We start from the raw sequence: 23,586 nt of genomic DNA, 5'->3' as shown, positions 1-23,586 counted from the left end.
CAAGTATTCAAGTTGGTGTGTGTCCCACGTCTTCTTCTACTCAGTTTAGTGTGCTTCTCTACCCATAACACCGCCCCAGAGCCGCCACACACCACTGCTCACGGCAGGCCCCGGTTCCACTTTGTCCCCTGAGTGCTGAGATTTACTGCAAGCAGGCTTCTCTTATGGTAGGCGATGCTCTCTGCTCCTCTAGCCTACCATGACCTTGTCAGACTTTGTCAGATGAGACCCTTCATGGTCTCAGTGCATCCCTACAGGGGCAGAAGCTTCAAGTGTCCCCTGCACACGTCCAGAGTGGGAGTGCTGCTCAGTGTGAGGCTCGGGGGCAGCAGGTAGAACAGGACCCACTGGGCTAGCGTGAGTGTGCTATCACCGTGTACACTGCTCATTTCACCTGGAGGGATGACTCGTTTACAGGTCGGAGCTCGAAGGTGTTACTGTCCAAGGCCACAGTAGCATTAGGAGACAGTGATACCACCCGGCTTGGTGGACAAATGAAAGAACATGCAGGGGCTACAGAGAAATGAAGGCAGCCCTGTTCAGAGTTTAGAGTTCCAAGACATTGGCAGCAGAGAATTCAAGCTGGGCTGAATCCTATGTGACCCCACACAGGATGCATAGTGTAACCCCACACAGGATACATAGTGTGACTGCACACAGGATGCATAGCCATGACACTGGCCCTGTCCAAGAGCTTGTAGTAAAATTAAATGAGGCAATGTGACAATCAAAAAAAAGAGACCCACTATGCACAGACCCAGTACACACAGAGATAGTATACATAGACCTAGTGCACAGACCCAGTACACACAGACCCAGTACACACAGACCCAGTACACACAGAGATAGTATACATAGACCCAGTACACACAGACCCAGTACACACAGACCCAGTACACACAGACACAGTACACACAGACCCAGTACACACAGACCCAGTACACAGAGATAGTATACAGACCCAGTACACACAGACCCAGTACACACAGGCCCAGTACACACAGACCCAGTACACACAGACCCAGTACACACGGACCCAGTATACATGGACCCAATACACATGGACCCAGTACACACGGACCCAGTACACACAAACCCAGTATACATAGACCCAGTACAGACCCAGTACACACAGACTCAGTACATTCAGACCCAGTACACACAGACCCAGTACACACAGACTCAGTACACACAGACCTAGTATTCTCAGACCCCAATATGCATCACATGGAAGGTATTTCTCTAGACGAATGCTGACCTGGCTCACCCTGTAAGTTAGGTACCCATTCACCATCCCACTTTATGCATGGGGAATGGGGTGCAGGGAGGTTTCATGACTCACCCTGTAAGTTAGGTACCCATTCACCATCCCACTTTATGCATGGGGAATGGGGTGCAGGGAGGTTTCATGACTAACTGCCCCGTATCCACAAACTAATAGGCAGAACAGGGGACACACCTGTGATCATACCTATGGTGTTAGGATGGCCCCTGCACACACGGGACACTGAAATTTTTGTTTTGAGAACATTTTAATATGCTGTTGACTTCCTTGTGAGACACAAACATTTAAATTTTCTGTAAATTAAAATTTTTTCTTTAAGTTTATATCCAGTACCAATATGCAATAATGTCACTGAATTTTGACAAGCTAAAAAGGAAAATATCAAGTTGGAAATATATTTAACCAGAAGAACATCTGGGTTAGGCTATTTTGTCAAAAATGGGAGGGAAACTCAAGTCTACAGTAGTCATGAAAATTTGGAAATAAACTTCAAAATGGCTTGCAGATTCAGTCATCTAATTAAATTATCTAAAGTTTATGACTGGAAATTTTCTTAAAATAACTTCCCATTGTTTGGGAGGTGGAGGAGCCACCACACTGAAGTTGGCTCTCCTGCCCACCTTTACTGGATGCACACGAGGAACTGGGGCAAGCGTTTTGGGAACCCATCTAGAACTCACAAAACCTGCTTTCAGAACGCATTACTACACAACAGCTCTTTCCAATGGCAGCTGGCAACAGACATGCCCTCAAGGTACCCTGGGCCCATGTGGAAGAAGACAGGGCTGGAATCTGTTTGTAGTTAGAGTGAGGAGGAATGAGGACCACAAAAGATGTTCAGAGACTCTTGGTTTCTCCTTAAGGGCTCGTAATGACCCTCATTTAAAAGGAAAAACAGCTGCGTGTGACATCCCATTTTCTGGGAAATCGGACCGCGGTTATTGGTGATGCTAAGTGATTTCAGAAGTCATGATTTCATGCGGGGAGACAAGCAGTGCACGTCATACAAACATAGGGCAAATCCTCTTGGCTGTCCCTCGTGGCTTCTTTTAGGCCTCTTGGTTGACTGTTAGTGTGGGACAGGTATCTGTCGGGTGCTGCTGGAGAGACCAGACCCTGAAAACTGTGCCACAAGGGTACTTCAGCAGAGACGCTGGGGTGTCTCCAGAAGGTGTTGTGGATCAACGCTGACTTTGTCACCAAGTGAACTAACCCCCGCACCCCCGCACCCCCACATACGCACACCCCACAATTACAGCTACCTAATGCGAGCCAAGGCTGCCCTCTGCTGGCAGAAGCTTGCTCAAATTCTTCCATTCTTTTGAGTAGTAATTGCCTTAAAATGATTTCCACGTTCCACGTCATTTTTAAAAGGGCCTGATGGGAAAGCGCAAGACTCCTTAAAAGAAAGCGTGGGAGGCCAGGAGATGTCCGGTGAGCACTTCTCAGGCTTCATGAGCTAATCGGCTCCAGTCCCAAATCCCAAGACTCCACATTTGACTCCCAAACTGGTTGCAAACCTTAAGCCAGCCTATGAGAAATTTCCTGAAAATTTTCCAATAAAAGTGTCAAAATTAGGGGGCTGGAGAGATGGCTCAGTGGTTAAGGGCAATGACTGCTCTTCCAGAAGTCCTGAGTTCAATTCCCAGCAACCACATGGTGGCTCACAACCGTCTGTAATGGGATCTGATGCCCTCTTCTGGCATGCAGGTGTACATGCAAATAGAGCACTCAGACATTAAATGAATAAAAATAAGTAAATAGAATATGTCAAAATTAAACATCATTTAAGTTGAAATATTTACTAAAACAAAAGTCATAAGCATATCCAATTGGTTGGAAGCAAACTATAAAGTACAGTGCACCCAGACTCCACCACATGTGTTATTCACAGCCAAAATTTCAGTGCTTTATCCTTCTGTGAGGTTTTACCCAGACTGAGTGCATAGATGATTGATCTCCCTTTGGAACTGAGGCATGGAGAAGAGACAACATTGCCTCTCGTGTTGTCCAGGCTTTGGGGCTCCCCTCACTCACTGCCTCTGTGGTGGGGAACGAGTTATAATCTGGTTTCCACCTCACGGCCACGACAAGGGATGGCAATAGCAGTAGGGAAGACCCTAAAAGTGCTGTGAGGAGGAAGTGGGATTATTCATGGGAAGTATGCGTCTGCACGCTAGAGTTTAGAAACAGCCCCAGAATGTGAGCTGCTGTGTTTGGGTAAGCCACTGCCATTGGTGTGCTGACGGGACATGCAGCAGCGGCCAGTCCCTTATATTCCCCCGAACAGCAGGGCTCTTGGCTGTATCTCAAACTCTCTGGGGAGATTTAAAAGAATAATGTCCTGAGCCCCACCCAAGACCTACTAAATTAGAGTCTCTGTGAGTGCAGCCCCGGCGTGAAGGTTTTTTAAAACTCCCAGTGATTCTAACAGCCCGGTTGGAATCTTTTGGTGGGGGTCTTCGGTCCAAGAACCCTAGCTGAGAAGTGGTAGAAATATGGGTCCTCAGGCCTTCCTAGACCTATGAGATGTACATTTTACAAAATCACACGGACGAATCTAAAGCTCTCTGAGAAGGTCACGAGGACTCGGAACACATAAGCAGCCTCACAGTGCTCAGTAGATTCTCAGTAACCAGCAGGCTTTGAGGAGACCCGGGTCCAGACCCACGGATTAGTAGTCTGCAGTCTGTAAACCCCAGGGCTGGGGTGGGGTGGGGGTAGGGGTTGGTAAACATGCTGAAGCCAGGGAGGAAAGATGACCTCTCTGCCCGACACGATCTCTCAGGGGCCTGCGAGATGGACGATGACGACGATTTGAAGCGGGCTCCATAGGCTGCAACACCACCCTTGTCAGTTACAGCTTCTTCTGCTGCGATGAAACACCATGAGGTGAGCAAAGCACACTGGGGAGGAGAGTGCTTACTGGCCTGCTACTCGTGGCCTGCTCAGCCTGCTTTCTTACAGACCCCTGGGCCGCCAGCCCAGGGATGGCTCCACCCACCAATGGCTCCACCCACCATGGGCTGGGCCCTCCCCGCTGGATCACTCACTAATTAAACGCTTTACGGTCTTGCCTACAGTCTAATCTTATGGAAGCATTTTCTTAATTGAGGTTCCCTCCCCTCAGACGACTTCAGCTTGTGTCAAGTCGGCATCAAACCAACCAGCACACCCTGTAGAACTACAGTACAGTACGGCAAGGGCCATGGCCCTAAAGGAAGCCGCGCTGTTTGTTGCTTGAGGGGTGTGAAGTTAGGGTAAAGCTGTGGGCCACTGTCAGCTGCCCTCACTGAGAGCGTGCTGTGCTTGCTCCTGAATGAATTCTTTTTTTTTTTTTTTTTTTTTTTTTTTTTTTTTTTTTTTTTTTTTTTTTTTTCCGGAGCTGGGGACCGAACCCAGGGCCTTGCGCTTCCTAGGCAAGCGCTCTACCACTGAGCTAAATCCCCAACCCGAATTCTTTTTAAAAAGATTTATTCATTTATTCATTTATTATATATAAGTACACTGTAGTTGTCTTCATAGGGCATCGGATCTCTTTACAGATGGTTGTGAGCCACCATGTGGTTGCTGGGAATTGAACTCAGGACCTCTTAACTGCTCTTAACCACTGAGCCGTCTCTCCAGCCCCCCCCCCCCCGTGAATGAATTTTTAAACAGGGATCACAAAGGCTGGGGAGACAGAGGAATCTGCCTGGACTGGTCATGGGGTGGTGCTCGGAAAGTCACAGTAACAATTCCCTGTGAAACCAGACTAAAGGAGCCCACTACTGTGGACCCAACTCTCCCACACTGGACCCCAACAGGAACAGGCACGGCTGCAAACCAAACTCTATGTAACCAAACCGAAACTTGTTATTTGGCTTTCTTTGGGATGGAGGTGGGGAGGAGAGTAGATAGATGATCACCAAATGTCCTACACAGGCCAGTTTCCACTGTTGTAGTGAGGTCCCTTAAAACAAGAAACCAGTGGTCAGTTTTCATTCCATTGTTCTGGAACCCTGTTCCTCCCTTAAATTTTAAAAAACTGCTTGTTTTGGAGTCAGAGCCTTACTGTGTAGCTCACAGAACTAGAACTCACAGAGAATCACCACCTCTGCCTCTACCTACTGAGTGCAAGGATTGGAAGGCCTGTGGTTGCCCAACGAGGAAACTAATTTCGTAGTAACCAATCACATTTTGTTCTTCCTTAATAGCATTCGGCCTTTGTCTCTCTAAAATTGCGTTCCCTGATTGGTTCATTGGAATCCCCATTCTGGAATCTAGCTAATTGTGTCGTCATCTCATCTGACACCTTAAACACTCTATATGGAAGGTATCATAAAGCAAGTCTTTTGTGTGTGTGTGTGTGTGTGTGTGTGTGTGTGTGTGTCTGTTTCAGGCCAGCTTAATACTGACCAGTACATGGGGTTCAGTAATTAAGAGTACTTGTTGTTCTTGAAGAGGGCCTTGGTTTGGTTCCCAGCACCCGCATGATGGTTTTGACTATCTGTAACTCCAGTTCCAGGGGATCCTATACCGTTTTCCGGCCTCCGCATGCATGTGGTGCAGGGAAAACATCCATGAACGGAAATAAATCTTACACATCCCAGGGAGTAAGCACCGTTTTCTTTATCGTTCCGCTCAGGATGTTCCAGGTAGGCAGCCTCTTAGAGGACAGCGCTGGACTTGAGCTGGTGAATCCATTTTTTTTTTTTCCTATTCTTTTTTTCGGAGCTGGGGACCGAACCCAGGGCCTTGAGCTTGCTAGGCAAGCGCTCTACCACTGAGCCAAATCCCCAACCCCCATTTTTATTTTATGTATATGACTATGTTGCCTGAACACGTTTAAGCACCACTGCGTGCAATGCCCATAGAAACCAGAAGAGGGCGTCAGTTCTCCAGGAACTGGCGTTAGTTCTCTTGGAGCTGCGAGTCGTCCAATGGATGCTAGGAATAGAACCTGGGTCTTCTCCAAGCCTCTGCTCTTAGCCACTGAGCCATCTCTTCAACTCACAACAATAAATATGATGATACACAAGTGAAAACAACGCCCTCGCTCAACTAGTTGCCTGGCAACCGTGCCCTCGACTTTCCACCAACCCACAAACTGCTGGCATAAAGACTTCCTCTCGACCTCAGCAGGGCTTCTGCGCATGTGCGGCCGCCTTGAGACAGGCGGAACGTCGTCCCCTGACGCTTTCCGGGCAGTCCCGGAAGTGGCTTGTGGCGCATGCGCGGTGCTTCTGTGGTAACTGGGCAGTTTCCACCGGTTTAAGACGACTGCGAGATCTGGGGTCTCCTTGCTGCGCCCCCTCCGCCCCGCGCCAGAGCAGGCTCGTGGCTTCGGGCCCCGCCGCGTGCGCAACCCTCAGGCGGCCGCGCGCCCCCGTCCCCGCCAGCCGCGCTCCCTCAGGAAAGCCCCCGGCCCGCGTGGGGAAAACTGAGTCCCTCTCTGCAGCCGGACCCTGTGCGCTCCGCCAGGTAGGCCGGGCCTTTCCGCGTGCGCACCCTGCTCAGGCCACGAAGATGGGGAGACGGTGGGGGAGACGTGGCAGGTGGCGGCAGTGCCCGTGGCCTGCGCAGACGGGAGGGGCGCGGCCGAGCCGGCGGGCGTGGACAAGCACTCGGGCGGTGGAGGGTTGGGAGTTCAAGACCAGTCTGAGCTAACAGTGAGTGCCCAGCCAGCCTGGGCTGCATGAGTCCTTGTTTGAGAAAGCATCCCTCAGAGGTACTTGAGGTGGAGAGATGGCTTCACTGGCCTTCCAGAGGTGGGGCAGCTCACAGCCGCCTGTTCACTGCAGCTGCAGGGGATCCGATGCCCTCTTCTGGCCTCGGTGGATACCACACTTTCATGCTCATGCCCATACGATGATCTAAAACTAAAACAAATTATACAGTAGCTTGCTACCTCAAGCACACACTGGGGGTCCTTTGTTTCATAACCCCAGGGAGGAGGAATTAATGTTTCCGGTTTAAAGGTGGGAAAATCAAGATGAATTCACGTTCCCAGGGTACACGGCTGTGCAGAAGCCCTGTCCTTCCTGGCTCACCCAAGCAGGAAACCTGCCTGTCTGCGCATCTCCCTACCTGTACAGACAGGCTTGTAGTCATCAACGCTGAGAGTGAGCGGCTCCCAAGTCGTTTTCGGAGATGTGAATGTGCTCCCTACATCTGTTTTGAAGTCAGCAGATGTCAAATGCGTTCCCAAAGTTCCTCACACTTTCCTCTTTCTGTGAGGAGGCGGCCCTCATTAGGCAGTGGATGGCTGAGGTGTTAGCCTCACCTAGGAGAGGTGGCGGATTTGGTGGAATTCTGGGTTTTAAGAATCTGCTTTTTAGTAACAGCTCGAAGTGTGGCAAAAGCACGTGTGTCTGGAGTTACAGTGCACAGGCGGTTTCCTTGGCAACAACACAGTTTATTACATTCAGTGCTAGACTGTGCACATTTTTCTCTTTGGTAGACCAGGCTGTCCTCAGACTTGTGTACAGTCAGGGATGGCCTGCTCCTCCCGATCCTGCCTCCCAAGTTACAGAGGTCACCTGTGCCATCTCACCTGACTAACCCTAAACTGTCTGTGTATGTCGTTGTGTGTGTGGCCACGCATGTCACTGTCCACGTGTGGTTTTCAGAGGACAGCTTTGAGTTCTCTGGGGATCACACTCATGTCTCCAGGCTTGTGCGCCGGGGGTCTTTGCTGTCTGAGCCGACTGGCCAGCCCCAGAGCAGGCCTGGAGAGTGCGTGCTGCGTTTTCACCACAGCTGGAAGCTGAAGCATGGCAAGTGAGTGGCAGGTGGGCCTGGCAGACTGCCACGCTCAAGAAAGCACAGTGCCAACTCTCGATGGCTCCAAGTCTACACTGTCACACCAGGCCTTCAGTACTCAGTGGACCAACATGGATTGCTTGAGACAAGCTTTCTATGTGTAGCCCTGGCTGTCCTGAAACTCACTCTGTAGACCAGGCTGGCCTCAAACTCTCAGAGGTCCTCCTGCCTCTGCCTCACAAATGCTGGGATTAAAGGCATGGGCCACCACTGCCCGGCATGGGCTGCTTTTCCTAAAGCCTTGAGAAATTGTGGAACACCTGTCGGGACTGGTCGTTCTTTCTAGGTAGCTTCATGCAGACATCCACCTAAAATAGAGTGGAAAGGGAGCCACCAAGAGTGGGCCCTGGGCACAGGAGGCCCTCCCGCCTACTGCCGGGTGCCTAGTGTGCAGTTCTGACTCTGGAGAGTGGTACCTCTTTCCCAACTGCTGATTGAAATGCTGTAATATATCTGCGTTGGTGCCTTAATGCTGGCAAGGGCATCCTTCCATAGAGTAGAGGAAAGTAGATGTAGGAGAGTCTGCCTTCATAGCTTCCAGAGGCTAAAAATGCTGTACAAGTAATTGTGTGTGTTTGGGGGGAAGAGGGGCAGACAGACAGACAAGCTCTGTGTATCCCTGCCTGGCCTGGAACTTAGTATGCAGACTAGGCTGTTCTCATACTCAGAGATCTACCTGCCTTTGCCCAAGTGTTCAGATTATACTATGCTGGGCAGAAAGGCTCCTTTTATTAGGCATTCTGCTCGTGGCATACTTAAATTCTCTTCTGAAGAGCAAGTGGCTTAGCATCACAGTGCTAGTTTCTGCTATGCACTTTGTACCACCTACGGAGGGCCTGTCCTTAACGTTTCCCACTTTGTGTTTTCCAGCCAACATGAGTCTCTTTGGAACAACCTCTGGTTTTGGGACTGGTGGGACCAGCATGTTTGGGAGCACAACCACAGATAACCATAACCCAATGAAGGTAACACACACACACACCCCACCCCAACCCCGTAGGGCACACAGAGAGCCACGGAGCCTCTGTTGGGTGAAGAGAAGTGTGTGGCTTGAGGGATCTCATGGGATGAAGCTGAGGAACACTGGCACACAAAGCTCACCCTCGCAGAATCAGGGTCCCGTCCTCACTTGAGCTCCATCACAGCTACCAAGCCCCCTGTGAGAGCCAGAGCTTCCCCAGGTCAGCTTGCTGTGTAATCTAGTGTGACTCTCACAGCAGCCCTGGAGAATGTCCGCTGTTCTCTGGACTGCAGGAAGTCGAGGACCGGGATGGGACGAGGCAACTCGGCTGCCTCGTGTAAGGCACCTGGCTTTTAGCACATTGCTAAGCCTGCAGCTCTAGTATTTTCCTTGACTTGTGTATTGCTCTTATGTTTGATCAAAGTAAGGAAAGGTCAGATCCAGTTGGGTCTCAAAGCAAAGAGAGATGAGCTTGAAGTGTTTAGTGAGGAAAAAAGGTACCCTATGGTGATGATGTGTACATTTTAACCCTGATGTTCCTCCCCAGGATATTGAAGTAACGTCTTCTCCTGATGACAGCATCGGTTGTCTGTCTTTCAGCCCACCAACCTTACCAGGGAACTTCCTTATTGCAGGATCGTGGGCTAATGATGTAAGTGCTTCTCGGGCAGCTGCCATGTGGGCAAGGCTGGCTTGCCCTTCAGCTCCATTCTGTCTGAGTGAACTGAGGGTAAGGCTTGTGCCTGGTCCTTTCTAAGACATGGTGTAGAAACTGCATCCTTCTGAATGGCAGCACCATAGCCAGGCACTGTCCAACGCTTCCCTGTACCTGACTCAGCTGCACTATTTGTATGGCTTCTTAAGAACCTTCCTTGGCACCCAGAAACTGTTTTATCGGATGAATGTTGAACTTGTTAGACTTTAGCTAACGGCAGATTCTTCGCAGAATGTTCATCAGCCCCTGACCTAAGCTCAGTGACTGCACAAAGGGGAGTTTGCAGGATCTTGGGGGGTGGGGGGGGGTGGGCATGGATGTCAGGAGACTCCACACAGCCCAACAGCTCTGGACACTTCTGCTACTTTTCGTGATCAGAAAGGAGTGTACGTTACACTCATTTCCCCCTAGGAAGTTGGCAAGAATAAGTGGCTGTGGTGGGTCATAGTGTGAGGGGCAAGCCAGAGCCTTCCAGTCCTGCTGGTCACAGTGGCTTCACGTGGGTGTGTGAGAGCCTAGGACACAGATCTGCTAGCTAATCTTGTCACCCCAGGTCCAGGGTTACTGCTCCAGAGGCAGAGCACTCCGATGGGGTGTGTGAGGGCCTGGGTCCCATTCCAAGTACCACACACAGGAAGCCCAAGCTTGGGGCCCATAGTTGGCTTCTGCCTGACCCTGCTGCATAGGGCCAGACTGTTTCCAGAGGTGTTAGGGAGAGAGTCTCACCTGGCCTGCAGCAGTGAGGATGCAGGGGCAGCGAGGAGGAGGAGGTTCACGGAGGTGGAACAGCCTGGATTCTCCTCATTTGACTTGCTGCTTTAGTGTTGGGCGGAGACTAGGTTTGGTGGTGCACACCTGTTCTCCACCCCCTGCAGAGTAAAGCAGGAGGATCACATTCAGGGTCATCTGCAGCTTCGTGGTGAGTTCGAAGCCAGCCTGGACTATGTGAGAAGGCAAGTTAGAAGCATATTCAGAGATGGGCAGGTGAGAGCAGGTGCGGGAGCTTCAGCAGCAGCAGAGGCAGAGGCTGGCTGTGTGTCCTGGTGTTCTGGTTTGTTTGCAGTAAGATGTGCGCATTGAAGGAAGACTGCGTGCATCCAGAACCTAACCAGTTCTCTCTGGTGGAATTCATTTTCTTGTCATAGTTTCAAAATCTGCAAAATGTATAATTTTGCAGGAAAGCGACATGGGAAGCATTTGAGGAGAAAGGTGGATTTCCTCTTAAGCGGCTTGGTGCAGTGTTGGTGTGAGCCGTCCCATCTGTAGGTTTCAGCGGCTTGCTTGTACACGTCACTGAGTTTGCTCTTGAAGTTAGATAATCAGATTTATGCAAGAAGTCTGCAGTAAACTGTACTGTGCATGTGCACATCAGAGACTGGGAACCGCCCTGATCTCATTAATCTTGTTAATTAGTCTTGTTCTTACAGGTTCGCTGCTGGGAAGTGCAAGACAGCGGGCAAACCATTCCAAAGGCCCAGCAAATGCATACCGGGCCAGTGCTTGATGTCTGCTGGAGTGACGTATGTCTTGTTTCCTCTCTGAGATCGGATTTATATCACTTACTCTTCTGTTGCTATGGCAAGACACCAGGGCTACTTAGAAAGGAGATTGTTCAATTGAGCTTGTGGTTTCAGAGGGTTAGGGTCCGTGATGGCAGAGCAAAGTCATGGCCACAAGAACAGTGAGAGCTCACATCTCCATCTGCAGGTAGGAGGCAGAGGAAGCCACTGGGAAGCCTCAAATGTAAGAGTCCATGGGGACTGTTCTCACTCAAAGCCCTGCAGGGCCCCACAGTGCAGCCCTGCATGGTACAAAACTCATAGAATTCTCTGTCCCTCCGATTTTCTGAGCTCCTAATAGCACAGCAAGGAGTCAGTCTTCTGTAACAAAATGCTTGGGCCAGAAGTGTCTTAGTTTCCAAAGCTTTTGAATTTAGTAAGCAGTTGGTTGTGTTAGCACTTTGCAGCCTGGGATTTTGGATTAAGGGTATGAACCCTGAAGCTGGAATATCCAAAATGGGGAGTCTACACTTCCAATTATTCATGCAGGATTTGTTTCTTTCCCTTTCCCTCTCGTGGCTTAGAGGAGGAGGGCTTTTTCCCTTTCTGCCCTGTGCTCTGAGTAAGAGCTCCATGACAGGCGTGGCCACCCTGGCTTCCAAAGACTGTTATGTTTCCCTTGGGTTTTGGGACTGGGGTTTTTTCATTGCTGTTGTTTATTTGTTTTTAGGCTAGGATGGCCTTGAACTCAACTGCTACCACCACCACCCAGCTTGTTTTTTAAATAATGTGTGTTATGGTTTAAATATAGTGACCACGGGTTCTTAGTTTTATTTTTATGAGTATTGTATTTTGCCTGCATATATGTTTTTTTTTTAAGAGAACACATATTTAATGCATAATTTATGTACAACATATTAATAAAACACATAATGTTTCATGTGACATACATGACATGCAGACTCAATTACAAATGCACAAATGTAGATACTCAGCATGGAAACTCAAACAAGACAATGAAATGAGTAACGTAATGATTTAATACTTTAATAGTAAATACATAAATACATACATAAATACATACATAAATATATAAATGAGAGTCCTGGTAAATGCTAAGGCATTTAATCAAATGTCGACCTTGTATACATAGCCAATGCATTTCAAAGTAAAAGAAATTTGACATGTAACTTTGAAGTTATTATCTTGACCGATAAAAAGATGGAATTATTTAAAAATAAGCTAAAACTGTATGTACCAGAAAACCCCAAAAGTTTGGAATGCACTATAAAAGTAAAGCACCATACAGTTCTAACTGTAAATGGTATATTTCTATAATGTCACCACTCAAATCAGAATTGCATATATGTTTTTTGTGGTGTTTTTGAAGGGTGCGGAATCTTTGGGACATGGGGCTTAGATAACAGTGTGAACTATAAAGGCAAACTAGATACTTCTTGATTACCTGGGGTTCCCTGAGCTATGACAGGTGAGGTCATGTGATCAGTCAGTCAGGGTTGGCAGTGGCCACTACCCACTGAGTGTCTCACCAGCCATGTTTGGTTTTCATTTGGTATCTTCAAAGCCACTCAAATTCTTAGAGATTCTGTTTGTTTTTTTTTGGGAGGGGGGTCTTTTTAACACAGGGTTCCTTTGTAACCCTGGCTGTCCAGGAACTCACTCTGTAGGCCAGGCTGCCTCGATTCAGAGAGATTCATCTGCCTCTGCCTTCTATGTGAGCTCCGAGTCTCGTCTGCCTATGGGACTAGTTTGCAGGGTGCTGGCCCTTATTAATAGGAAAACAATGCAGGGCAGATGCTTAATTAACCCGACTTGTTGGCGTGGAGACTTACTTCCGCTCAGCTAGCCGACTGTCTCTTTTATTCTAGGATGGGAGCAAAGTGTTCACAGCATCGTGTGACAAGACAGCCAAGATGTGGGACCTGAACAGCAACCAGGCCATTCAGATAGCACAGGTGAGACACCTTTGTGGGTGGGCCGCCAAGCCAGCACAGGAAGACTCTTCAGCACATTCGTAGGGTGTTTTGTAAGCTCCCTCATTTGAAGTAGTATTTCTCAGAGCACTGGGCTGCAAATCTCCCATGTACATAGGCAGTGACGAGCAGTGACAGTGAGATCTGTAGAGACAAGGACGTAGTTCTTGATACATGTGGCACCTGAGTGTGGCTTGCCTCTGTCAACTACACATGTTTACCTGTCATTCAGCAAGTGTGGGTGAGGGTCTGCCATGTGTCAGGACCCATGTACCCATAGAACAGTGGTCACTTGTCTTAGTTAGGGTTCTGTTGCTGTGAAGAGATACAGTGACCATGACAACTCTTCTAAAGGGAGACATTTCACTGGAGCAGGGTTATAGTCCAGAGGTTTAGTGCATCATTGTCATGGCGGGAAGCATGTGGCAGCATGCAGGCAGACATGGTACTTAGAGTTCTGCATCTGGTTCCACTGGCAGCAGGAAGAGAAAGTGACACTGGGCCTAGCTTGAGCATTTGAAACCTGAAGGCCCAGTGACACACTTCCTCCAACAGAGCCCTGTGAGCCTGCAGAGGCCATTTTCTTTCTTCCTTTTTTTAAAGATTTATTATATATAAGTACCCTGTCACTGTCTTCAGACACAACCAGAAGAGGGCATCAGATCTCATTACAGATGGTTGTGAGCCACCATGTGGTTGCTGGGTTTGAACTCAGGACCTCTGGAAGAGCAGTCAGTGCTCTTAACCGCTGAGCCATCTCTTCAGCCTGGCCATTTTCGTTCTTTGTTTTGTTTTGTTTTGTTTTTTCTTTTTTTCGGAGCTGGGGACTAAACCCAGGGCCTTGCACTTGCTAGGCAAGTACTCTACCACTGAGCTAAATCCCCAACCCCCAGCCTGGCCATTTTCATTCAAACCACCATATCACCTGAGGAGCAGCAGGCTGGTTCTCAGTGTGAAAACCACTAAGAGTAGTGGTGAAAGTGCCACCAGAGGCCACTGTAGATGAGGGGTAGGGAAGGCTCCTGAGGTAGTTTTGCACCAGTACCTGGACTGCAGGTGTCCCCCAGTCTCTGAGGGATGCCTTCCAGTGGCAGACAGATGAGCAGCAGCACTTGCAGCTTTCCCTAGGCTGTCCCCAATGTCCCCTGGGGAGGACCTGGTCATCACCACTGATGACAAGTGAGAGTGAGCCTGGGTCAGCAGCACACGGGAGCAAGTCCCTGGTCTGTGCCCTGGGGTCATGGGAGAACACAACAGTGCCCTTTGGTTTTGTGACTGTTGACTATAACCCAGTGTCTGAGTAAGTCAGTCCCTTTGGATCTCCAGAACTAGAGCTGTTGGGCTAGTTGTTGAACTGTCGCCCTGATTTTTGTCTTGTGGAAAGCACGATGCTCCTGTTAAGACCATACATTGGATCAAAGCCCCAAACTACAGCTGCGTGATGACCGGGAGCTGGGATAAGACCCTGAAGGTAAGCTGTGTGCTTGAGGGGCTGTGCACGCTTGAGGACGGGTCGCTGGGTCCATGCAGACTTCAGCCGGTCTTACTCTTACTTGTGCTCCTCTCTGCTTTCAGTTTTGGGATACCCGGTCGTCAAATCCTATGATGGTCCTGCAGCTCCCTGAGCGCTGTTACTGTGCAGATGTGGTAAGAAATCTCACTTCCTTTCAGCAGCCCAGTAAACGTGGCTCTACAGATCTTGCTGTTTGTCGGTGATGTAAATCCTTCAACGTCAGCAGACCCTGCTCAGACATGACATCTGGGGCTGCCGCGTGTTAGGTTTTGGGCATTTTCCTTTGTTGTCTTTAGGGCTGGAGATGAAAGCGCTGGACTTTCGGCCATTGTTTGAACTCGTGCACTAGCCACCTATCCTCCCTCATGGGAGACAGCGTGGTGTGATGGTAAAGGATTTACGACAGGAGAGACTGTATGTGTGGAAACTGAAGTGCTTTCTCAGTATCTTTGGTTAAGTCCTAAGGGTTTGTAGCAACTGCCCCAGTAATCCCACAGTGAGGAGATCCATCTTCAGAGAAGTGTATGGTGGGGGTTGATGCTCACAGACCACATAGAGAAACACAACTGACCAAGCATGGTTGCTCAGTCCTGTAATCCCAGATGAAGGCAGAGGCAGCACTGAGTTTTAGGCTAGCCAAGTCTACAGTGGAATTCTAGGCTTGCAAGAGCCACACAGTAAGATCCTATCTTAATAAGGAAGGAAGGAAACCCCTGGTATCAGAGACAGGAGGTAATCACTGAAAATCATCATGTGATGGGTGGAGGTGACCATGCATTCACTGGTGACTCGGTGTACTTAAATGTCCATGTTTTATAGTTTAAGAACCACAAAGCATATAGGAACAAAAACTGGGAACTATAGTACTCGGCATGCACCAATAAGAGAATCCAGGTTCAGGACAAAAGAGACCACACTAGGCTATGTAGAAAACAATCCCACCACCAGCGTAAAGCATCTAAGTCCGTGGGTGCTCTAGAGGCTCACAGGCCGGGTTTTTCTAGCTTTTCACAAACACTTTATATCATTTGATTACTAAACTTTTAAAACATTAGGATTTTGTGAACAAAATGTTGACTGAACACTTTGGTGTCTTTATGTCAAGTGTGTGTCTTCCTTCTCTTCTCTAGATCTATCCGATGGCTGTGGTGGCCACTGCAGAAAGGGGCCTGATTGTGTACCAGTTGGAGAACCAGCCCTCTGAGTTCAGGAGGATAGAGTCTCCACTGAAGCACCAGGTGGGTCACACAGCTGAGGTGCGCACTGAGCACCTGCCACGAGCAGGGCGGAGCTCGAGGGGTACAAGTGTGCAGTGTCTCCTTTGAAAAGCTTGCCGCTCTGTTCAGAGGAGGTAAATTTGAGGAAACAAGCATAGATTTTACATAAGTGTGACGGAACCAGACTTCTGTCTCCCAAACATCCCCCAAGGAGCTCGGTGCTACTATACACCCCCAGCTCCTCTGGGTGAACTGCAGCTCTCCAGCTCAGTCCTACCCTGGCTGCAGGACGAAGTCCTTCCTGCTTCCATGATCTAAGTCTCCTCCTAGCACGTATCTCAACAAATGGGATCAGTTCCTGTGAGAACAGTGGAAGAAGGGTTCAACCATCCATGCCTTCTTCCTGCTGCAGCTTCCTCTGCTTGGTGCTGGCCAGGGTCTTTGGAGGGTGGTTCTATGGTAAGCTCTTTTCCCCTGTAGCCTTTGCAGGAAACTGACTTGGTCCATCACTCTAGCACTTCTCTCAAGGGTGCCTACTCTGCTTGATCCCAAGGAACAGACCGCCCTAGGCCTTCCAGAAAGAACTGCCTGTGATGCTTTCCCTCAGTCTTCCTCCCCACACCCCACTCTTGCTCTTTGTCCCCCGTGGATTCACTGACAGCACTCAGTGTAAGTCCTAGCGCATCACTGTCAGGAATTCCCCAGAACACATTGTCCCTGGTGGTCCTCATCTCTAGCCGGACTCCCTTTGCCCTTCAGACTAAAGGTTACCCTTGAGTCATCTCTCTCCCCCTTCCTTTCTCTATCTTCCTACCTCTCCCAGTCCCAAGTCTTCTCGGAGTTACAGAGAAACTTCTGCTGTTCCTCTTTGGTGCTGTGTTGCATGTGACACCAGAAAACATAGGCAAGAAACGAACAATAATCCAGCAGGACCACACCATCCTTATAGGATCCTCATAGGAAGGAGCGACCAGCAATAAAAAACCTACAGGGAACGGACACTAGTGAGGAACCTGTAGGTGCTAGCACGTTACCTTTTAAAGGGGGTAAAGAACTTTTAGCAAAACTAGTGACCCAGTTAAAAGCTCTGAAGGTAACAGCCTGGCTGGCGGGTATGTGAAGGTAGTCGGTGTTCGCTTTTATCCCAGGAAAGCTCTGAGACAGCGCTTCACACATGCGGGGCCCACTGGTTTCAGAACTCAGAACAGGGCTCTAGGGAATGGTTCCTTGGTGGAGAGCACTGCTGCGTAGTAACAAAGACCGAGTTCAGACCCCAGCACTTAGGTGACAGGGTGAGCCTGGTCAAGTGCAGATAGGCCTGGTTCAGTGGGCACCTGTCACCTAGTGCTGTGGGAGCTGGAGACAAGAGTATTTCTTAAGTAGCCTTAAGAAAATACAGAGAAAGGGACAGGGGACACTTGACAACCTCCTCTGGTTCCATGCATTTGCTCACATGCCTGCACATTTGCATCACACCTCACATGTGTGAGCACACACATGAAGTACAAATAAAAGAATAAGAACGATAGCAGGCGTTGGCAAGAGTGTGGCAAGAGCTCCTCCTGCACCTCATAAGTGGCCTGAAGTCCCCAAGGCTCTGACACAGTGCGGTAGGATACTGTTGGCCAGCAGTGCCGAGAACGGAATGGGCTTGTCATTGTGCGGTGGGTGAACTTGGCGTCTGCTATGCTAAGTGTAACAGGGAGCCAGCAGGACACGGCCTAGTCGGATCCTTATACATGGTAGCCAAAGTACTGCCTTAGTGAGGGCTTCACTGCTGGGGACAGACACCCTGACCAAGGCAACTCTTACAAAGAACAACATTTAATTGGGGCTGGCTTACAGGTTCAGAGGTTCAGTCCATTATCATCAAGGTGGGAGCATGGCAGCACCCAGGCAGGCATGGTGCAGGAGCTGAGGGTTCTACATTTCATTCTAAAGGCAAACAGAAGAATGAGGGTGTTAAAGCCTATACCCACAGTGACACACCTTCTCCAGGAACAAGACCACACCTCCTTAACAGCGCCACACTCCCTGGGCTAAGCATATACAAACCATCACACTGGCTTTGCTATGTGTAACTTACCCAGCATTCCCTGTAGGAGAGCTGTCTGTTAGACCATTTCCTGGCCAGGGAAATAGGCCAGACTGGCTGTCTGATCTGAAGGATACCTGCTGATCAAAGTGGAGCTGTGCTGAAGAGGGGCAGCTGCATTTGTGCATGCATAACTCCTGGGATCCTGGGGCTGTAGGGAGGTTAGAGAGTAACACTTGCTGGGAACACAAAAATACCTTCATATTTGAGTCATGGTTTAGTTCTAAACCTAAGTGAGCTGATAGTCTGTTCACATTAACCCGTCTTTACTTCCACGGTGTTGATGTTCCCTCCCCTTTACTTTACAACAGCATCGGTGTGTGGCTATCTTTAAAGACAAACAGAACAAGCCAACGGGTTTTGCTCTTGGGAGTATTGAGGGGAGAGTGGCCATTCACTACATCAACCCTCCAAATCCGTAAGTGACTCTCACTGCATGGGTTGCTCTTTCTAACTGGTTCTGAAAGGAAATTGAGATGCCTTTGCTTTTCAGGGCCAAAGATAACTTCACCTTCAAATGCCATCGATCCAACGGTACCAACACTTCTGCTCCTCAAGACATCTATGCAGTACGTTCCAGCAGCACTCCATTTGAAGGGGTACCTGTGGAACCAGACTTGGAGCTGGTTCTCCAGTGCACTGGAACCAGGAGTTGTGGGAGGGACAGGGGACACTTGACAACCTCCTCTGGCCCCATGCAATTGCTCACATGCCTGCACATTGCTGTTCAAGGTTGCAGACTCCAGTGCTCTTTTGCAAACCTGCTACCTAGCTGTCTTTAATGGCTTGGAATGTGAGGTTGCGACTTGTCTATGGGTGTCCATGGGCAATTTCCACCATAGTGATGGTGTGACGGTCAAGAAATCAGTCTGCTGAGAGAAATCCCACACTTTTTCCTGAGGTTGCTACTTAGTGTGGCCAGTGGGTGCAAACGTGAATTCCTATTTGGGAAGATCCTGCGGTTTAGTTTAGCTCAGGGTTAGTTCTAAGCTGCTGCTGGCTGTCTCAGACAGCATGGCTGGGGAGGGAAATGTGCCCGTGTGTGTGTGTGTGTGTGTGTGTGTTCCTGATGTAAGCAGGGTTTGTGCCTCTCACTCTCCGCGTCCACCTGCACAGGTGAACGGCATCGCCTTCCACCCTGTCCATGGTACCCTGGCCACTGTGGGGTCTGACGGCCGGTTCAGCTTCTGGGACAAAGACGCCAGGACAAAGCTGAAGACCTCAGAGCAGCTGGACCAGCCCGTGGCAGCGTGTGGCTTCAACCACAACGGGAACATATTTGCCTATGCCTCCAGCTACGACTGGTCCAAGGTGAGCACTTCCAAGCCAGTCCTGGTCCCTCCCTCTTGGGCTCTCACTGGCACCAAAGACCTGAGTGTGACTTGATTCTCTCTGGAGAATCTCTGTGTACCCTTAGCCAGGCCATTGCCACCTCCCTGTGGGCAGGGACCTGACTCTTGGTGTGGGGTGCGGAGTGCTGTGTCAGGGAGAGCCATCATGAGCTCTTCCTTCCCTGTTCTTGGACACAGCATGTGAACACAGATGGACATGGGGCCAGGCCGCCAAGGCGTTGCTCCAATGGCATTGGTTGGTTTGAGCAGGGAGAGTTGGGAGCTGGCAGGGTTCTGGCTGAATCTTGAGGCCTTGCAGGCAGGAGTGTGGGCCTGGGGCCACAGTCCCTGTGGAGTCCTGGGGAGATGGCTCTGTTTAGTCCTCATGGTTCTCATTTCTCTCCCTTTTCCGACCCAGCCATGCTCCTCATGGTGGCTTCTCCACCCATCTCAACCTTTGCTGCCCCTTCCTACTCCACTTTTACACTGGTTTCTCACTGCCATCAGCAGGCAGAGTGTGTATGGCCTACTCAGCGCCATGTAGCCTTCGCCCACTCACTGTGGCTGGAGTGCTGAGATGCTCCAGCCTCCTCCCTGTCCCTGTCTGGTCTGGAAACCTGCTTTCCTCTGCTTCTCACAGCTGCTTAAAGCGTCCCTCAGAGGCCGTTTCCACCACTGCTTGTCAGCAGGTCTCCCCCAGTTGGGGTGGCCTGTGGTTCTTTTAGCTGTTGCCATCCTGAGACAGCAACCGTCCTGGCGCACAGGCGCTGCCTCCTGGCTGCTCTGTTCGCTTCTCCTCAGTGTGTTCCCAGCCTTAGCAGGGAAAGCACCCTCGTGACAACCAGTGACTGTCTGTAGCTCCAGTTCTAGGGGTCTGGTGCCCTCTTCTCACCCCTCCATGGAGTGCACACACGCGCTCAAACGTGAACAGAGCTTTAAAACCCTGCATTTGCTGGGCATGAGTAATGGCTCCCTCTACAGTCCTAGCGCTCGGAGCTGGCGCTGAGGCAAAAGGATCACAAAGCCTAAGTGACTGACAGCACTCTCCTCAGACTCAAAGCCCCTGGATGTGTAACTCAGTAGCAGAGGGCTTGCCTAGCATTGTGGCAAGTCCCCTGGCTCAGCCCCTGCACCACCAAAGACAAGGAATGTTTAGAAAATAAATTCCTGCATCCTGGGAGCCATGGTGCGCCTATGCTCTTGAGTGCTACCCAAAGCCTAAAGTCACAGCTGAGCATACCTTTAATCCCAGCACTGGGGAAGCAGAGGCAATAGAGTTCAAGACTAGCCTGGTTACATAGTGAGACCCTGTCTCAAAAAAACAAAAATTAAAAGACAATTGAAGTTGTAATCTGTGGAAGCATGTGGGCTCACAGTGGTGGGTGGACAAGTTCTTGGAACAGGAGCATCTGTCCCCAGTGTGACCATGGCTGCATAGCCATTCCCGAAAGCCTTCACACCCTGTGATGAGCTGCCCTTGACCACTACACTCTCTAGAACTTTGTAAGTGCTGCTGGGGTGAGACTAAAAGTAGCAAGACCGCTGTGCTGCAGCTGAGTCGCCTCTCCAGGTCACACCTCCCCAAGGCTCAGCTCACCTCCCTGTTTGGGACGGTGTTGCGTCTCCTCCTTACTCGGGTCCTAGCGAAAGTGCGGGCCCAGCATTCACAGCCTGTGGGGCTGGCTGGGTCCTCCTGGCCCTGCCCACTGATGCCCCTCTCCTGGGCGCTGTTCCTTCTGTGGAATAGGTCCTTCCCCGAAAGCATCCTAGGTGAGTTTACAGCCTGAGACCCACCCTGAGCAGTTGCTGGGCAGTGCCGTCTGTGACGGCAGAGGCTGTGCACAACAGAACCGTGAACTTCTCTCCATCCTTTCCGCCTTCTCAGAGCTGGCCCCACGTTCTGGAGCAAGACTTGGTGTTTGTGTGGCTATTGCTTTTAATACTAAGGTCATTTGTTTCTCCTCCTTTAGGGGCATGAGTTTTATAATCCCCAAAAGAAAAATTACATTTTCCTGCGTAATGCAGCTGAAGAGCTAAAGCCAAGAAATAAAAAGTAGTGGCCTGAAGCCGGGGCTGTCGGAGCCCCACCTCCTCTGCACCACCTCTGCCCACGCTTGGGCCCTGCCTGTGGTGTCCACCCCTGGAGGGACTGTGTTCTGTCCCGCATCGGTGCAGCCTCCCGGCAGCTTGCTGTCTCTCCATTCCACTCCCTGCTGCGGGTTCTCTAAGGGAACTGAGACTCAATGAAGTCGGATCTCGAGGGGATCATGAGCAGCAGTGTGTACTTGACAGCGTTGGGTAGGAACTGCTGATGAGCCCTGTGTTGTGTTTTATAATAAAATACTTTGAAGATGGCCTAACTCCATCTTCTCCAACTCCTCAGGAAATAGCCATCATTCCCAGAATCAATGCTGGGTTCCGAGTTTCTTCGTTTTTGTCAGCTCCTGAGAGGCTATGTGAGCCGTGTGCCGCTCCTACCTCAGTGCTGAGGGGAGGTACTGCTGTGATGTCCTGGGAGAAGCCACCTTTCCCAGCACTGGGGGTCTCTTCCACAGCCCATTTATCCCACAGAAATGGGAAACAGTGGATCCCAGGTAACTGGCCTGGGGCGCCCTTGGAGTCCCAGCTACTCATCTCGAGACAACATGGAGTCCAGCAGAAGACACTGTTTAGACCCTGTCTGAAAGTACAGGCAGAAGGGTAGGATGGACTAACCCACCACAGGAGCACTTTGGCACGAGATCATGGCTGTGTGTGTGCCCTGGGTTCCTTACAGAATGACCAAGATGTGGTTGACATCCAAGTGTTTTAAATGTCTGGGCTCTGGAGGTAGATCTACGCCCATAGACGTATGAGTGCTGGCTACAAAGACTTGTGGGGCCCACGCCCTAGTGGAGAGCCTGCCTATGGTGGCTTGACGGTGGTGGTGTGAGGGGTTGGGCCTTGGCCCTGGGGGACCAGGAGTGGAGTGGGCAGAGGCAGGCTGGGTGGCTGCTGCTGGACCCCCGTGATCCTGCCTGGCTAGAGGAGCTGGCAAGAGTGACATTATGGGACATGATGGCTCACGGGACTGAGTGAACATGGAAACGGTTTGTCAGTTTCATTTCCTGTTGCTGTGATAAAACACCCTGACAAAAGCAACTTGGAGAAAAAGGTTACTTTAGCTCACAGTTGCAAGTTACAGTAGATCATAGCAGGGGCCGAGGGAGTTGTCAGCTGCTGGATTGATCACATCACGTCCTTAGTCATAGAAAACAACGGATCTGTGTATGCCTGCTCAGCATACTTCTCACACAGCTCAAGATGCCCTACCCAGGGAATGGTGCCGCCCCACAGGCAGGTCTTCTCACACAGCTCAAGATGCCCTACCCGGGGAATGGTGCCGCCCCACAGGCAGGTCTTCTCACACAGCTCAAGATGCCCTACCCGGGGAATGGTGCCGCCCACAGGCAGGTCTTCTCACACAGCTCAAGATGCCCTACCCAGGGAATGGTGCCGCCCTACAGGCAGGTCTTCTCACACAGCTCAAGATGCCCTACGCAGGGAATGGTGCCGCCCCACAGGCAGGTCTTCTCACACAGCTCAAGATGCCCTACGTAGGGAATGGTGCCACCCCACAGGCAGGTCTTCTCACACAGCTCAAGATGCCCGGGGAATGGTGCCGCCCTACAGGTCTTCTCCACAGCCCAAGATGCCTACCAGGGAATGGTGCCGCCCCCACAGGCAGGTCTTCTCACACAGCTCAAGATGCCCTACCCGGGGAATGGTGCCGCCCACAGGCAGGTCTTCTCACACAGCTCAAGATGCCCTACCCAGGGAATGGTGCCGCCCACAGGCAGGTCTTCTCACACAGCTCAAGATGCCCTACCCAGGGAATGGTGCCGCCCCACAGGCAGGTCTTCTCACACAGCTCAAGATGCCCTACCCAGGGAATGGTGCCGCCCCACAGGCAGGTCTTCTCACACAGCTCAAGATGCCCTACCCAGGGAATGGTGCCGCCCCACAGGCAGGTCTTCTCACACAGCTCAAGATGCCCTACCCAGGGAATGGTGCCGCCCCACAGGCAGGTCTTCTCACACAGCTCAAGGTGCCCTACGTAGGGAATGGTGCCGCCCCACAGGCAGGTCTTCTCACACAGCTCAAGATGCCCTACGTAGGGAATGCCACTCTTC

The 23,586-nt window shown here is 50.5% G+C and overlaps 1 protein-coding gene across 2 annotated transcripts; it reads left to right on the top strand.

Annotated features, from left to right (window-relative positions):
• Positions 1–6,490: 6,490 nt before the first annotated feature.
• Rae1 (ribonucleic acid export 1) lies at positions 6,491–21,801 on the top strand. Of its 2 annotated transcripts, XM_032904712.1 has the most exons (13): positions 6,491–6,748; positions 7,897–8,047; positions 8,960–9,054; positions 9,598–9,702; positions 11,193–11,285; positions 13,154–13,240; positions 14,643–14,729; positions 14,834–14,905; positions 15,902–16,009; positions 18,395–18,501; positions 18,577–18,652; positions 19,200–19,394; positions 21,385–21,801. In XM_032904712.1, the coding sequence occupies exons 2-13, from the start codon at positions 8,041–8,043 to the stop codon at positions 21,469–21,471; spliced, it is 1,119 nt and encodes a 372-aa protein (XP_032760603.1). In that variant the 5' UTR covers positions 6,491–6,748; positions 7,897–8,040; the 3' UTR covers positions 21,472–21,801. The 2 variants fall into 2 exon arrangements, with proteins under 2 accessions (XP_032760603.1, XP_032760604.1); XM_032904713.1 differs by lacking the exon at positions 7,897–8,047.
• The last annotated feature ends 1,785 nt before the right edge of the window (positions 21,802–23,586 follow it).

Source organism: Rattus rattus, chromosome 5, assembly GCF_011064425.1.
Source record: "Rattus rattus isolate New Zealand chromosome 5, Rrattus_CSIRO_v1, whole genome shotgun sequence".
Lineage (NCBI taxonomy): Eukaryota > Metazoa > Chordata > Mammalia > Rodentia > Muridae > Rattus > Rattus rattus.
This window is presented reverse-complemented; position numbering and strand designations above follow the sequence as displayed.

What these genes read in the sequence shown, in the direction of transcription:
- Rae1 (XM_032904712.1), top strand. An exon ending in CAGGATCGTGGGCTAATGAT is followed by an intron (nt 9,703 to 11,192) that starts GTAAGTGCTTCT and finishes TTGTTCTTACAG; the next exon opens with GTTCGCTGCTGGGAAGTGCA. An exon ending in GCTGTTACTGTGCAGATGTG is followed by an intron (nt 14,906 to 15,901) that starts GTAAGAAATCTC and finishes TCTCTTCTCTAG; the next exon opens with ATCTATCCGATGGCTGTGGT.